Source organism: Chlorocebus sabaeus, chromosome 23 (genome assembly GCF_047675955.1).
Source record: "Chlorocebus sabaeus isolate Y175 chromosome 23, mChlSab1.0.hap1, whole genome shotgun sequence".
Taxonomy (NCBI): Eukaryota; Metazoa; Chordata; class Mammalia; order Primates; family Cercopithecidae; genus Chlorocebus; species Chlorocebus sabaeus.
In genome coordinates, this window is record NC_132926.1 from 35895043 (window position 1) to 35910677 (window position 15635).

The following is a 15635-nucleotide window of genomic DNA, read 5'->3' on the forward strand; positions in this document are numbered from 1 at the left end:
ATAATGCCTAAGCATATGTATTTCTGTATTTCAAAGAAAGCATACTATATTGCCCAAGTAGTTATTAGGGAAGCGTGCTCCTCGTACTCAAGACCCTATCTGATAGCACGCTATCAAACAAGAAAACAAAAGAGCCATCCAAACCAAAGGAAGTGTTTTGTTCCTAAGTTACCTCATCTGCCTTAGCTTTGCTTGCTCTTCTCCTAAGTGTCAAGACATAACCACATCTGCCAACTGAATGCCACACTGCAGACTTGTCAGGTACATGTACATAAAAATTGGTTATTATTAGATGCTTTAGAATGGTTCTGCTTTTCAGAAGGAAAGAGATCCATTTGAGCATGACTTCTGGGTTAAATTTTAAACATCTACATATAGTCTCCAGTGACCACAGGAATGAACATGTAGCTGTCTTCCTAGTAAGATTAACTATTTTTTGTAACTGAAACTTTCTGCAATGAGTCAAATTTGTAGAAATTCTGCTTCACATAATCCAATATCACCTCACCAGAACTGGTATTCGTTCTACATGACCAATTTATTTGGCAAGGAGATTTTAATTTTATAAACTAAAACTTAAAAGACAAAAATCAACATTTGGGCAGCCTTCACAAAAATACCCTGCACTTGTATAGTGCTCCGCCATCCTCTTTACTCCTCAAGAAGTCACTTAGAGCTATCCTCCCACTTTACAAAAACGGCAAATAAGGGTTACACCAGGGAAAGAACTGGGTCAAGAGTGAACCATTCATAACCCAGAGGACATTCAAATGTGGAATGTCCTTTTCATAACAGCCTGTCTTCCCCAAGAATCAGGGTGAAACAAGGTTAATGGGCATCAAACTAATAAAAACACTTGAAGTGAAGCCTTGCTCTTTATGATTTCCCTCACTATCTTTAATATTTTTTGTTTTCTCTTTGAGATGGAGTTTCGCTATTGTGGCCCAGGCTGGAGTGCAATGGCACTCTCTCAGCTCACTGCAACCTCTGCCTCCCGAGTTCAAGCAATTCTTCTCCCTCAGCTTCCCAAGTAGCTGGGATTACAGGTGCATACCACCACACACAGCTAATTTTTGTATTTTTAGTAGAGATGGGGTTTCATCATGTTGACCAGGCTGGTCTCAAACTCCTGACTGACTCAGGTCATCCACCTGCCTCAGCCTCCCAAAGTGCTGGGATTACAGGCATGAGCCACTGTCCTGGGCCATCTTTAACATTTAATAGGGCTAAAAATATTTCCTCTCAAAAGAGTTGTTTGAGGAATAGGGAACCTAGTTATCTTGGTTCCACGATTTATTAATTATATGATTGCTGTTGACATTTTAAGTTGTGGTGTTCACATCTGTTGTACACATAGGATTTCACATGTATACCGTTTTACATGTATTTCACATTTATACAGTCATTTAAAATTAAATGCGATCATGTATGAAAATGTTCTAGCACAAATAATGCTCAATAAAATATTTACTGAATGAACAAGTGCCTGGAAAGAATATACACTGCATATGTCCAAAACAGTAAAGACATTTGCCTGTAGCAAATCTATTTGCATGTTTGCCTAAAAGTAAGGGGTTGTCACTACATACAGAATATAACTAAATATACCTGTTATCCTAATAAATTCTTTCTTTGAATTTTGCCTCTATCCCAGACTGTTTCACTATTAACTGTAAATACCTGGTAAGCCATGTAATAAACCTAAAACAAGCATTAAGTAGAGCTTTGAAACAACTTGTCGCTACAAATGCACTTAAGTGGAGTATTATGGAATCAAAAGCAAGAGTTGCTTCTTGACTTTTAAATATATTAAATAGGCATTTGATAGTATTCATGTTTTTTACAACTGATTTTTCTAACCTACAAAACATTTGACATTTATATACACTGCAGCAAGGAAAATGATGAACACAGTGTTTTTAGAGTTAGCATTTGCTGTTTTAAAAACTTACTGAGAAATGTTGAAGCAAGTCTTCTTTTTCTTCCTCAATGAATCCTCCAACTGTTAGTGCTTTGGGGCGATGGTCCACCACCATGTGATTTAGTGAGCCCCTTCCTCTTCCTCCACGCCCTCGGCCTCTTCCTCGACCTTGAGAGGACATGGTCTTTCCTCGACCCACAGGTAAAATACCTAACCGTGCAGCCTGAATAACAACAAAAAGTAGAATGCAGCATATATTGTTAGACTAAACCTTAAAAACAAAGGAAAACTTTTTTTTTCTTTTAGTTTTTGAGATGGAGTTTCACTCTCGTTGCCCAGGCTGGAGTGTGATGGCGTGATCTCGGCTCACTGCAACCTCTGCCTCCCGGGTTCAAACGATTCTCCTGTCTCAGCCTCCCGAATACCAAGTAGCTGGGATTACAGGCATGCGCCACCACACCCAGCTAATTTTGCATTTTTAGTAGAGACAGGGTTTCTCCATGTTGGTCAGGCTTGTCTCAAACTCTTGACCTCAGGTGATACACCCACCTCAGCCTCCCAAAGTGCTGGGATTACAGGTGTCAGCCACCATGCCGGCCAAAGGAAAACTTTTTTGAGATGTTAAATGTGGTGGGGCACTAACTCCTTTTAAATCTCACCTCAACCTGTAACTGACTGAGTTTTTTCCGTAATTCTGTGGTGTCTTCTCCTGAGGACAGCCTCTTGTGGAGGTCCAGTTCAGTATCTAATAACTCCTTCTGGGCCTTTGGAAAAATTGAAAATAAAAAGGTATTTTTTAGATAACTTACAAGATCTTCTCCAGAACATTATAGTTACACAATGACACAGAGAATGAGAGGATGCAATAAACATGGGTGTTTTGAAAAAACTAACTTTACAGATATAGTAGTGTCAACATGTAAAAAGTAAATGGGTATCAGTGAAAAATAGTAAGCATTAGACGGCTTAAAAATCAGATCCTAGGAACAGACACCTGAGATGAGGGAGCTCAGAATAACGGTCACATAATAAAGTATCACAAATGAAACACAAAAGAGCAAAATAAATTATATAGTAAAAACGTGTTTATAGTACAAAAGTAACAGCTACATAATTACTACCAGATCGGAATCCATAACTGTTGCCATTCTCTTTTTTATTAGAGACAAATTATTTATCAGTCTTTAAGAGACATGACTGCCAGTGATATTTTTCACCTCTTTAATTTTTAAAATGTGCATATATATTTTCTATTAATTAGAAAAAAATTCAATAAAAAACATTTTTATTATACTTTTAAGAAGAAATCTTAAACATTTTATGTTTCTATACTGATAGAGAACCATAATTTCAAATTTAATGTAATATTGCATATAACAATTTACATTCTACATATCTGACAAATTTATTACCAGTTCTGAGAGGACTAGAATTGTCTATAATCACACCACAGAACTGTGGTATAATGGAACCACTGTCTAAACCAAGTACAGGCAAGGAAACAGATAGAAATTAATAAAATTAGACTTAAATAGATCTAGAACTTCTGATTATTCTTTTTAATAACATGCCACATTTTTACTCATATGAATAGGCCAGGCTACTTTTTTAAAAGGATGGTTTTATTACAATACTATTACAGCATTAAAAAAACACTGCTGAAATGGGAAATACCTCTTTCACTACCATCACTCTAACAGTGTCATCTTCAGTAGGGAACCAAAATATTCAGTTAAAAAACACATCTCTGTTCAAACAGGGTATTATGAACCTCTTCCCAAAAAGGGTACAGAGAATCTGTACAAACACTTAAAAAAAAAATTGTGGCAGCTGGGTGCAGTGGCTCACACCTGTAATCCCAGCACTCTGGGAGGCCAAAGTGTGAGGACTGCATCTGAGGCAAGCCTGGGCAATATAGTGAGACCTTGTCTCCTTAAAAAAAAAAAAAAAAAAAGTACTATAATCAGGATATATTTAAGTACAATAATTGTTTGCCTATATTCCTATTAGGATATTAGCTACCTAAGGGTTCCATTGTACTTTCAAGGTGCCAGGCACATGGCAGATGTTCAATAACCCTATGTTAAATAAAAAAATGCAAATAGATACCTCTGTTTTTGTCTTCACTTTAGATGGTGTGGAGACTGCAGAAGATGTTTTTAATTCATCTTTTAATTGTGAGATCTTCTCTCCAAGCTCTTTCAAAGTCTTCATTATATTTGCTCTTTCTTCTGGTTTCATGTTTTTGTTTTTTTCTAACTTGGATATTAACATCTATGAAATAAACAGAAAAAAGTAAAACCATGCTTAATAAACTTTAATATAAAGACGACTTTAAAAATCACGAATAACACTTTTAAAATCAATTCTATACATCAATTCTAGCATGCAAATAATGAGTTCTTGTTTTACCTTTTGGCATTCTATTTGTTTTTCTAACACTTCTTGTCTTTTTTTCCTCATATCTTGTTGTAACTTCATTGCTTCCTATATAAGTGAAAAAGAAATTAATACAGATAACATAATTTGCCACCATTCTCAACTCATTTTTTCTGGGTCCTCCCTGAGACAGACTGTCCCCCTAATAAAAAAATAGCTGACACCAAAGATGAAACCTTTGAGTATATTTTCTCTAACACTTTCAACATAATAGAGTTTATAACTGTACTTAAAAAATATTTAAAATATCGGACCTAATTAGCTATCTCTATGAGATTTATTGACTTGAATGACCTGAATGTCCTTATGAAGAAAAACAAAAGTTGTTTTCACTTGCCAATGTAATAAGCTAAATCCTTATTTTTGAAGTTTAAAGTTTAAAAATGTGAGGCTAGGCATGGTGGCTCAACCTGTAATCCTAGCACTTTGGGAGGCTGAGGTGGGAGGATTGCTTGAGTCCAGCCTCAGCAACAGAATGAGACCCTGTCTCTACAAAACAATGAACAAAATTAGCCGGTGCACGGTGGCACATGCCTACTCAGCTACTCAGAAGGCTAAGGTGAGAGGATCATTTGAGCCTGGGACATCAAGGCTGCAGTGAGCCATGATCATGCCACTGTACTCAACCTGAGCGACAGAGACCTTGTCGAAAAGAAAAAGAAAAAAATGACATGCAGCTATAGGTTAGAAATGATAGAGTAGGCCAGGAACAGTGGCTCACACTTATAATCCCAGCACTTTGGGAGGCCGAGGCAGGTGGATCACCTGAGGTCGGGAGTTCAAGACTAGCCTGACCAACATGGAGAAAATCTGTCTCTACTAAAAATACAAAATTAGCTGGGGTGTGGTGGCGCATGCCTGTAATCCCAGCTACTCTGGAGGCTGAGGGAGGAGAATCGCTTGAACCTGGGAGGCGGAGGCCGCGGTGAGCCGAGACCATGCCATCGCACTCTAGCCTGGGCAACAAGAGCGAAGCTCTGTCTCAAAAATAATAATAATAATAATAATAATAATAGAGTAAAATCTATGGATTTCACCAGGAAAATTGTGCCTCCCACCCTCCTGTTAAATCTCTAATTATACTGAGATAGTACATATAAATATCTATTTAATTTGGAAAACCCTATGTGAACTTAATAGGATGACAATGAAACTCAGAACTGAATCATATAGATAATAATTACAAAAGTGTTATATTTTATATGAATTATTATCTACCTAGGAATTTTAAAAAAGAAAATAAACCCTCGAATCGGAGGGAATAATAGTGTATTTAAAAAAATTCTGAATGGCAATTGTGAAACATTTTTTTCTGTATGTCCATCCCTTTTTTTCCAAGTGTACATTAGAGAAGCTATATGAGCATTATGATGTCATGCCCTACCGACATGAACTGATTTAAAAGTGATAATGTAACCACTTAACAATTCAATGCAACTTTTCTTCTGTAAGGCAAGAAGAATCAAGACTGTTACCTGTTTTTTTTTAAGCACTTCTTGAACATCATGAGATTTAGACCCTGAACAGAGCTTTGAAGGTGTCTTTAAGTTTGAGGAGCTGTAAATCAGTTTCGGATGGCCTGGAGTTGAAAATATCTAAAAGATAAAGAAAAAAAAAAGCACACACAAATATAATTATATCTAAAGAAAAAAAAAAGCACACACAAATATAATTATATCTAAAGAAGAAAAAAGCACACACAAATATAATTATATCTTAGAAATGCTTAGAGTAATTTTTTAGAAAGGATGCATATATTTCTACTCTTCTTAGGATTTAAATTTTCTTTCTACATTTAAAAACTTTATTATAAAATCTAGTTCTTTATTCATAAATTTGTCACCCAAAAGATAAAAACAGCCTTACTGCCCTCCTGTTAAACACAATTTCACAAAATACCAACATCAGACAAAGCTGCTCTTGTGACCATAACAGATCAAGACAAAATGAAGACCACTCCCTAATCATGACTGAACAGAGACAAAAACATGAATGCTATCCAAACCATAAAATGACTAAACATAACGTTTATGCCAGGAATGACTGCTGCTTCTTTACCATTTACTACTTTAGCTTCATTCCAGGTAAGATTTAGTAAGATATCCTATTACAGAATTTATGCCTGTTTCCTTAAATCCTTCTAAATCATCTAACTTAGCCAAAATCCTAAAATAAGTCCTTTTGGCACACACAGTTGCATTGTGTATACCTCTCACTGAATAATAAGTTGAATTTGTTTGGCTACAGGTGGTATCTGGCTGGAGGGTATCATAAGTTGTTTTTTGTTAGGTGAAGTGCCGAACAAAAACCCTTGTTTCCAATAACTGAAAAATTCTTCTAAGAATTCAGCTATGTTTTTTGTTTTTTTTTTTAAATTTTTCCTTTCTTCCTTTTTTTTTAAAGACAAGGTCTCACTCTGCTGCCCAGGCTAGAGTGCGGAGGTGCAATCACGGCTTGTTGCAACCTCAATCTCTTGGGCTTAATTCCACCTCAGCTTCCTGAGTAGCTGGGACTATAGGTGCGAGCCACCACACCTGGCTGGTTTCTTTTCTTTTTTGTAGAGATAGGGTCTCTCTATGTTGCCCAGGCTGGTCTCAAACTCCTGGGCTCAAGTGATCCTCCCACCTCAGCCTCCCCAAGTACTAGGATTAGAGGTGTAAGTCACTGTACCGGTCTTCTTTAAAACTTTTTAATTAATTTTGAATAATATGAGAGAGAGAGAAAACAATAGTAAGAAATCCATGGAAAATTCAATCTCATAAATAATATATCCAAATGTAAGACTTCTCTCAATCACCACAACACTTAATTATCATCAAAACTAAACTGGTTTACAGAGGAAAGTCCTGCATGTACCATAAGAACCTTGTATAGCTGATGTTCATGTTATCATTTATTTTATTAAAATGGCAACAACTAAAATTTACTGAGCACTATTTATGTGCTACACATTCCCCTCTTGGGCTTTTTTTTATTAACATAAAATTAACATTAAAGTTTTAATTCCCATAGCAACAGCTAGTAAGAGGCAGGTTAAGTCAGTTAATCACATTTTTTTTTTAAATAATGGAATTTCTGAAACAGACAAAAGTACCAAGCAGCAACAATAATCAATATATAAAATAATCTTCTTTCATTTATATCCCCAACTAACTATATTCTTATCCCAAATATCATATGATCTGTAATATTTCAATTATATCTCTAAAAGATATGGACTCCTTTCATTTTTCAACATAACCACAATACTATCACAATATATAGTTAAAAGGCAGTAACACTTCTTTAATATTAAATATTCACCTCTCCAGTTCCAGCTCGTAATTTTCTAAACAATTTCCTCCCATTTGAAATGGGATCTATTAAAGTCCATGTAAGTATAACTTGTTATATCTCTTTGAAGTCTCCTTTACTTCATAGTTTCCCTCTCCATCTCTTGCTTTTCGTTGCAAATTGTTTGTTGAAGAAACCAGGTCACTTATCCAGTAGTACTACCCCACAGGATTCTATGGTACCCTTGAAGATGTCCCTCTATATCCCAAATTTCTTTTAAATTAGTGGGTAGATCTAGAGGTCTGATCAGATTTGTTTTTCTCTTTGACAGAACTCTAGTATTCTCTGACACTCTCCTTACTTTCTAGTTTGATACCATATTCTAGGCTCATCTGCAACACTGCCAGTCTCAGGTCTGGAGACAGCTATTTCTTCAAGGTTCCCTGGATCCCTTTGAGTGCTAGGGATGCTCAATGACTGGGCTGGTCATTGTTTCTAGACCTTTTCAGTGAATAGAATTGGGAAACGTTCGGGGAATATTTTGTTGCCTTTCTTTCCCTTTAAGATAAAATACAACCTGAGTTTATACTGATAGTTTCTATTCAAATGCAGGACTACAGCGTATTTACTTAATCTTATCTATCTTCTATCTCTCTTTTCAGCCACACTGAAAATCTCAGTTGTCAAGGACATCAGCATAATTCCTCATTTTAATTACCCTACAATGCTCACAGATGGGTTTCAGAATATCAACACTGCCAATGTTGATATGATTTCTTTAAATCGTTTTTTGTCCTCAGGGTATATCACACTAGGAATATATCATCAAATCACTGTTTTAAAGCGCTCAATGCAGATACGCTACGCTAGTTCATGGGTTTCACTTTTCTTTTCACTTTTTAGGGATTACTTCTATTTCATTTAATTTTACTTTATAATTACATTCAGAATTTATTTACATGGTTCCAAGTCAAATCTACAAAACAAGACATAATCAAAAGTCATCTAGCTTCTTCTATACTTGCCATAACCACAGGATTTAAATAATATGAATTATCTTTTTGGTTTTTTCCTGTTATAAGCAAATACTTCTCTGTGTTCACTGCCTCTACTTTTTCACACCAGCAGTAGTAAACTATGTACTTTTTCTTCCATTTTGCTTTTTTACTGAATATATCCTTATAATCACTCCATAGTACATATAAAAATATTCTTCATTCTTTATATAGTTGTATATTTACTGTATAGATATACTACATTTGCAGTAACCAGTCCCCTACAGATGGGTATTTGGGTTGTTTCCAGTCTTCTGTTATTATAAAGGGTATATCATTACTAGCCTTGCACATATGTCTATCTATATTTTGGCTAGTATACCTTTGACATAGATTCTTAGAGGGAAGATAACTAGTTTAGTAATGCATATACATAATTTTGGCAGATACTGTACTGCCAAATTTCCTTTCATGAGGGTTGTATCATTTAGTTTTTTCAATCAACATCTAAATCTCAGATCCATTTGGAATTTATACTGGTTTATGATATAATAAAAAAAAAAGGATCAGATCTTATTTCATCTTTTCCCTACTGGCTATCCAGTTATCCCAATACTATTTATCAACATGTCTATAACTTCCCCACTGATCTGGGACACTCTGTTATTATATAATAAACTCCTATGTGCAATTGAGTCTATTTCTAGATTTTCTATTCTGTTCCACTGGTCTGTCTATTCATGAGTCAATATCAGGTTGTTTCAGTTACAGAAGCTATATTGTATTTTTTGGGATAGCATGCATTGCTGCTCTTCCTCTGCAGTTTTCTTTGCTTTCTCTGCTTATTTTTCTTTTTATTTAGCTCTCTTTGTAATAATCACCATGCTCAAGAGTTATAGTATAGATATATTACTAAAAATAAATTACTTAAAACATATTTCAAAGTTTGGTTTTTTTACTATGACAGAATACCCTTCACTAAATTCTTAAAAGATGAAATTAAAGAAATTAACTAATAAAGACACTTATCTATTAATAAATATCTAAAATTCGGCTGGGTGCAGTGGCTCACGCCTGTAGTCCCAGCACTTTGGGAGGCCGAGGTGGGTGGATCACCTAAGGTCGGGAGTTCGAGACCAGCCTGACCAACATGGAGAAACCCCGTCTCTACTAAAAATACAAAGTCAGCCAGGCATGGTGGCGCATGCCTGTAATCTCAGCTACTCAGGAGGCTGAGGCAGGAGAATTGCTTGAACCCAGGAGGCAGAGATTGTGGTAAGCCGAGATTGTGTCACTGCACTCCAGCCTGGGCAACAACAGCGAAACTGTCTCAAAAAAAAAAAAAAAAATTAAATACATAAATAAATAAATATCTAAAATTCTCAAATTCCTACTTCACTTTGTTTTTGTTTTTGTTTTTTGAGACAGTCTTGCTCTGTCACCCAGGTTGGAGTGCAATGGCACGATCTTGGCTCACTGCAATCTCCGCCTTCTGGGTTCAAGTGATTCTCGTGCCTCAACCTCCCGGGTAGTTGGGAATACAGGTGCCTGCAACCATGCCCTTCTTATTTTTTTGTAGTTTTAGTAGAGATGGGGTTTTGCCATTTTGGCCAGGCTGGTCTCGAACTCCTGACCTCCGGTGATCCACTCACCTTGGCTTCCCAAAGTGCTGGGATTACAGGTGTGAGCCACCACGCCCAGCCTCCTACTTAACTTTGAATAGGAAAAAAATTTCACTAGCAAATTTCTGACTGCAACATGGAAATTAGAGAGGTATACCTGCCACACTTGGGTTAGCTGTCACAACTGTCTTGACTGTCTGGCTGATAACTAATTTATTTTGTTAATTCATTGAATGATTCTAAGTATATCTGAAGCTCCCAAAAATGCCTACCTGGCAATCTTCTCCAGCACCACCAGACTGATTCAATAAATGTGATGCATCACTCTGGTTACCACCTGCATGTCCAAGACGATGTTTAACAGGAACTTTGTTAAGAACATATGCACCTGATGTCTGTGGTTTGCTCATCATCTGCATATACAAAATAAACACTTATGTGGCAGAAGTTTAAAAACATGCCTAGGAATGATACAAATTTAAGATGATTACTCTAGGGAAGAAGATACGAAAATGGGAATGGGAAGGTGCTTCCATTATCCATAAGGTTTTATTTTTTAATGACACTGGTGAATATACAAATGATTGATAGATTATTCATACTTTTTGGAATGTCTAAAACATATCACGACAACATGCATGCACCTACACACAAAAAAACAATGATTTTTTAATGTTTCCTCTGGTATGCAATGCTCTGAAAGAATTAGAGGGTCTTGGCTGGGCACAGTAGCTCATACATATAATCCCAGCACTCTGGGAGGCCAAGGCAGGTGGATCACTTGAAGTCAGGAGTTCAAGACCAGCCTGGCCAACATGGTGAAACCCTGTCTCTACTAAAAATACAAAAATTGGGCAGGCATGGTGGCATGCACCTGTAGTCGCAGCGACTCGAGAGGCTGAGGCGGGAGAATAGTTTGAACCCAGGAGGCAGAGGTTGCAGTGAGCCAAGATTGCGCCACTGCACTCTAGCCTGAATGACGACAAAGCGAGACTGTCTCAAAAAAAAAAAAAAAAAAAAAAGAAAAGAAAAGAAAAGAAAAAGAAAAAGAAAAAAATAAGAAGAATTAGGGGGTCTTAACTGACAGTAGTTAATATGAATAACTGTGAAATGATCACCTCAAAAACATAATGCAATATTGGGCTGTACTAACAGAACCTGTCTAATGATCACCATGAAGGTGATAGTACGAACTCTTTTCTACACTATTCATCCAACATCTAGGGGAAGCATTCACCTTTGGGCCCTTACATGAAGTGGGATACAAGTGGGATAACTGAAAGAGAATTTAGATGCAAATGAGCAGGATAATAAATGGAGTTGACACCATGTACTATAAGGAATACTTTTTAAAAATCTGAATGCATTTACTCTAAGCATGAGATTTATCTAGGTCAGTATCTGAATGGCTCTGATGTGTGGTATTTTGTTCTTTTGTTTTTTCCTTCCTTCATCTATTCAATCAAATATGTTTTGAGCAATATGTACCAGGTATTGTTTTAGGCACTAGGGATAGAATGGACACAACAGGCAAAATTCCAGTTCTCTTGGAGCTTCTATACCCATTTTTAGAAGGAACGTATAATTTTTTTTACATGAGAAAAAGGAGGGCAAATAGGTAGACACAAAAAAGACTGATTCTAATACAAAATAAAGAAATAGCTCTACAGTCAAAGTTGCTCAGTGGTAGATGGTTATTACACCAGGTAGATGTGCATAACAATAACTTAAGAGTACTTGTTAAACATGTATATTTATAGGCCCCATAGCTACAGACTGACTCTACACAGGTTTGAGAAGGTGAAGCCCAGGAATTTGTACCCAGGTAAGTGATTCTGATGTAAAATAGCACGTCTCAAACTTTAAGGTATGTAAGAATCACCTGGAGAGCTTGTTAAACACAAATCCTTGGGCCCCACCTATAGGGATTCTGATTCAGTAGGATGGAGTATGGCTCAAGAATCTGCAATATTTCCCCCAAGAATCTGCATTTCTAATAAGATCCCAGGAGACCAGATGCTGCTGGTCTGCGGTTCAAATTATGAGTAGCTTTTATGTAGAAGACCCAAGGACCAGGAACTGAAAAATACTGATCTAGAGGGTGTAACTAAAAGACCTTTAATTCCCAGTGAACCAGATTACCTTCTGGATACCTCCGTGCACTGTTGAAGGAGCGGACTGGGCCACTAGCACCTGCTGCTGATGAAGATGCTGTGGCAGGTGATGATGCTGCTGTGAGAGGTGACTAAGTGTTTGCTGTTGTTGCAGGAGCAGCTGTGCTGAGGACTGTAGTGTCGGTTGCTCATTATTTTCCCTATGCCACAAGACTCGAATGAATCGGTTGTTTAGAACTGCTTCTGTGCTAGAAATGGCTTTCCTGGCCTCCTCATTGGTAAGATACTGGATTAGGGCTGCTTCTGGATCACCCTTAAAAGCAACCTGGAAGAAAATAAAACAACATAAATTCCCAAAAACAGAAAATAGTCAAATAAATTATGACCCATTGCTATGTAATGAATGTTTTCCCCAAAATACACATGTTGAAGCCCTAAACTCCAATATTACTGTTTTGGAGATAGAGCTTTTAGGATGTAATTAAGGTTAAATGAGGTCATAAGGGTGCATCCTAATGAATAGTATCAGTGGCCTTAAAAGAAGAGAGAGAAATCTGCCCCAACCCCCTCTTTTTCTTTCTCTGTCTGCCATGTGAGAATGCAGCGAGAAGCCAACCATCTGCAAGCCAGGAAGACAGCACTCCCTAGGAAACGAATCATCCAGCACCTTGATCTTGGACTTCCCAGTCTCCAAAACTGTGAGGCTACCCATTCTCTTTCAGGAAGAGATTGCAGAAAAGAACCAAATGAATTCACAAGAACAAACGTGGTTTAACAAGTCCATCATAAAACTGGATATACAGATATATGGTGGCATTTACAGCACTTAGAAGAGATGATCAGAATAACCACTGACTCATTTAAACAAGGTGAGCTAATAGAAATTTTCCCAAGACCCATAAAATGCCTGGCTTCTGTCACTGACATAGCCACATTTACCTGGATATTAACAATAGTTCCAAATTTGCTGAAGTGTTCATTGAGCTTGGTAATGTTGTTCAATTCCTGAGGGATTTTCTTGACTTCTAATTTGGTGTTTGTATACTGATTCTTTCGTAAGAACCCTGGTTTATTTTGATTGTTATTTCCTTGCCTAAAGGGAAGATTAATACATCTTAGTTAATTCTCCTACTTCATGCCTAGCCAAGAGATAAAACCACAAAGAATTTAGGTTTATAATTTTTTTAAGTGCCTTTTGTGGATGAGCATGGTGGTTCACACCTATAATCCCAGAAAACTTTTTCAAAATCCTATGAAACATTATATTCAAAATTCAAACCACAGAAAATATATTAAACAACAAGAAACAGGTTACAGGCTGGGCACAGTGGCTCATGCCTGTAATGCCAGCACTCTGAGAGGCCAAGGCAGGAGGACTGGTTGAGCCCAGGGCTCCCAGAACAATCTGGGGAACATAGTAAGACCACATCTCTATACAATAAATTAATTGCATTGATTAATTTGTTTAAAGTGCCTTTTGTGAGCCCTTAACATTCTTCAGAAATTACAAAGCAATTTTCACATTATTCTTTTTTTTTTTTTGTAGACAGAGTCTCACTCCATTGCCCAGGCTGGAGAGCCGTGGCATGATCTCGGTCCGCTGCAACCCCCACCTCCCGGGTTCAAGTGATTCCCCTGCCTCAGCTTCCTTAGTATCTGGGATTACAGGCACACACCACCATGCCCGACTAATTTTTGTATTCTTAGTACAGTCAAGGTTTCACCATGTTGGCCAGGCTGGTCTCAAACTCCTGACGTCAGTGATCTACCCGCCTCGGCCTCCCAAAGTGCTGGGATTACAGGTGTGAGCCACTACGCCCGGCCGACATTATTCTTATTACGTGAGAATAGAAAAGGTGAAGAGAAAGGTGAACAGCAATAGATTACAAAAAGAAAAGGCCCAACTAACACTTAAAATCATATGCTAAAAAGATCTAACATAAAGATCTACCACAATTATCAAGGACTCTAACATCATTAAATTAAATTAAGGCTAGAACATCATCTTTTTTTTTCTTTTTTGAGGAGTTTTGCTCTTTTTGCCCAGGCTAGAGTGCAATGGTGAGATCTCGGTTCACTGCAACCTCCGCCTCCAGGATTCGAGTGATTCTCCCACCTCAGACTCCCAAGTAGCTGGGATTATAGGCATGCACCATCACGCCCGGCTAATTTTGTATTTTGGGTTTCTCCATTTTGGTCAGGCTGGTCTCGAACTCCTGACCTCAAGTGATCCGCCCACCTTGTCCTCCCAAAGTGCTGGGATTACAGGCATGAGCCACCGTGCCCGGCTAGAACATCATCTTTAATGGCATATTTTCAACTTCTGCAAGGGTACTAAGCTATTTTCTTCACCATTTATTTCATTTTTTTTCTTCTTTTCTATCCATTGCCAGTGTGTCAGTAATTTTTAATATTGGGTTAGGTATAGAAATAGGTAGGTACAAATTAGAAATACCTTTTATGGGCCGGGTATGGTGGCTCACACCTGTAATCCCAGCACTTTGGGAGGCCAAGGTGGATGGATCACCTGAGGTCAGGAGTTCAAGACCAGCCTAACACAGTGATACCCCGTCTCTACTAAAAATACAAAAAATTAGGTGGGCATGGTACTGGCACCTGTAATCCCACTACTCAGGAGGCTGGGGCAGGAGAATCACTTCACCCCGGGAGGCGGAGGTTGCAGTGGGCTGAGATTATGCACTCCCGCCCTGGGCGACTCCGTCTCAAAAAAAAAAAAAAAAACCCTATTATAAATATTGTTAACTTTTTAATTTTTACAACATTCTAACGATGTCTTCTAGAACCCTAACTTCAAGATACCTGGTTTGAAAAATATTAATGACAAATCTTATTTTTATGAATTTACTAATGCAAACAACAATAATAATTAGATGCTACTAATTAGCAAATTATCTTACTTTCCCAGCCAAGGTTTCTTTGTGAGTGGCCCGTCCAAACCACTCATAGCTCTTTTTCGACTATCTGGTTCAAGAACTACTCTGGTTATGTTGCTATTAATCGAAACAGGAACTGGTGGTTCAGTCTGGATCACAATGTTAGCAGCTGTTGGAAACAAAAATTCAAATTACTGAGTTTTTCAGGAGTCTCAATGATTAATATATTTAGTCTAAAAGTTAAAAAGTACTATTATTAGCTCAATTACTTTCATTTCTCTTTTAGAAATACCTAACAAAGTTACAAATGCCTTTTTCTATAAAAACTAGAAATCCATGTTTCAAAACTCAAAGTTAACCTCGATGTAATAATTGAC

The 15635-nt window shown here is 37.3% G+C and overlaps 1 protein-coding gene across 2 annotated transcripts in view; it reads right to left on the reverse strand.

Annotated features, from left to right (window-relative positions):
- RBM27 (RNA binding motif protein 27) overlaps positions 1 to 15635 on the reverse strand; it is an 85431-nt gene that overhangs the window by 15451 nt on the left and 54345 nt on the right. For both annotated transcript variants that reach the window (XM_008014847.3, XM_008014849.3), the window contains 9 exons: positions 15283 to 15427; positions 13304 to 13457; positions 12393 to 12689; positions 10523 to 10663; positions 5836 to 5955; positions 4334 to 4408; positions 4031 to 4195; positions 2581 to 2685; positions 1953 to 2144 (listed from right to left, as the gene is read on the reverse strand). In XM_008014847.3, coding sequence (XP_008013038.1) covers positions 1953 to 2144; positions 2581 to 2685; positions 4031 to 4195; positions 4334 to 4408; positions 5836 to 5955; positions 10523 to 10663; positions 12393 to 12689; positions 13304 to 13457; positions 15283 to 15427 — 1394 coding nt within the window. The remainder of the gene's footprint in view (positions 1 to 1952; positions 2145 to 2580; positions 2686 to 4030; positions 4196 to 4333; positions 4409 to 5835; positions 5956 to 10522; positions 10664 to 12392; positions 12690 to 13303; positions 13458 to 15282; positions 15428 to 15635) is intronic.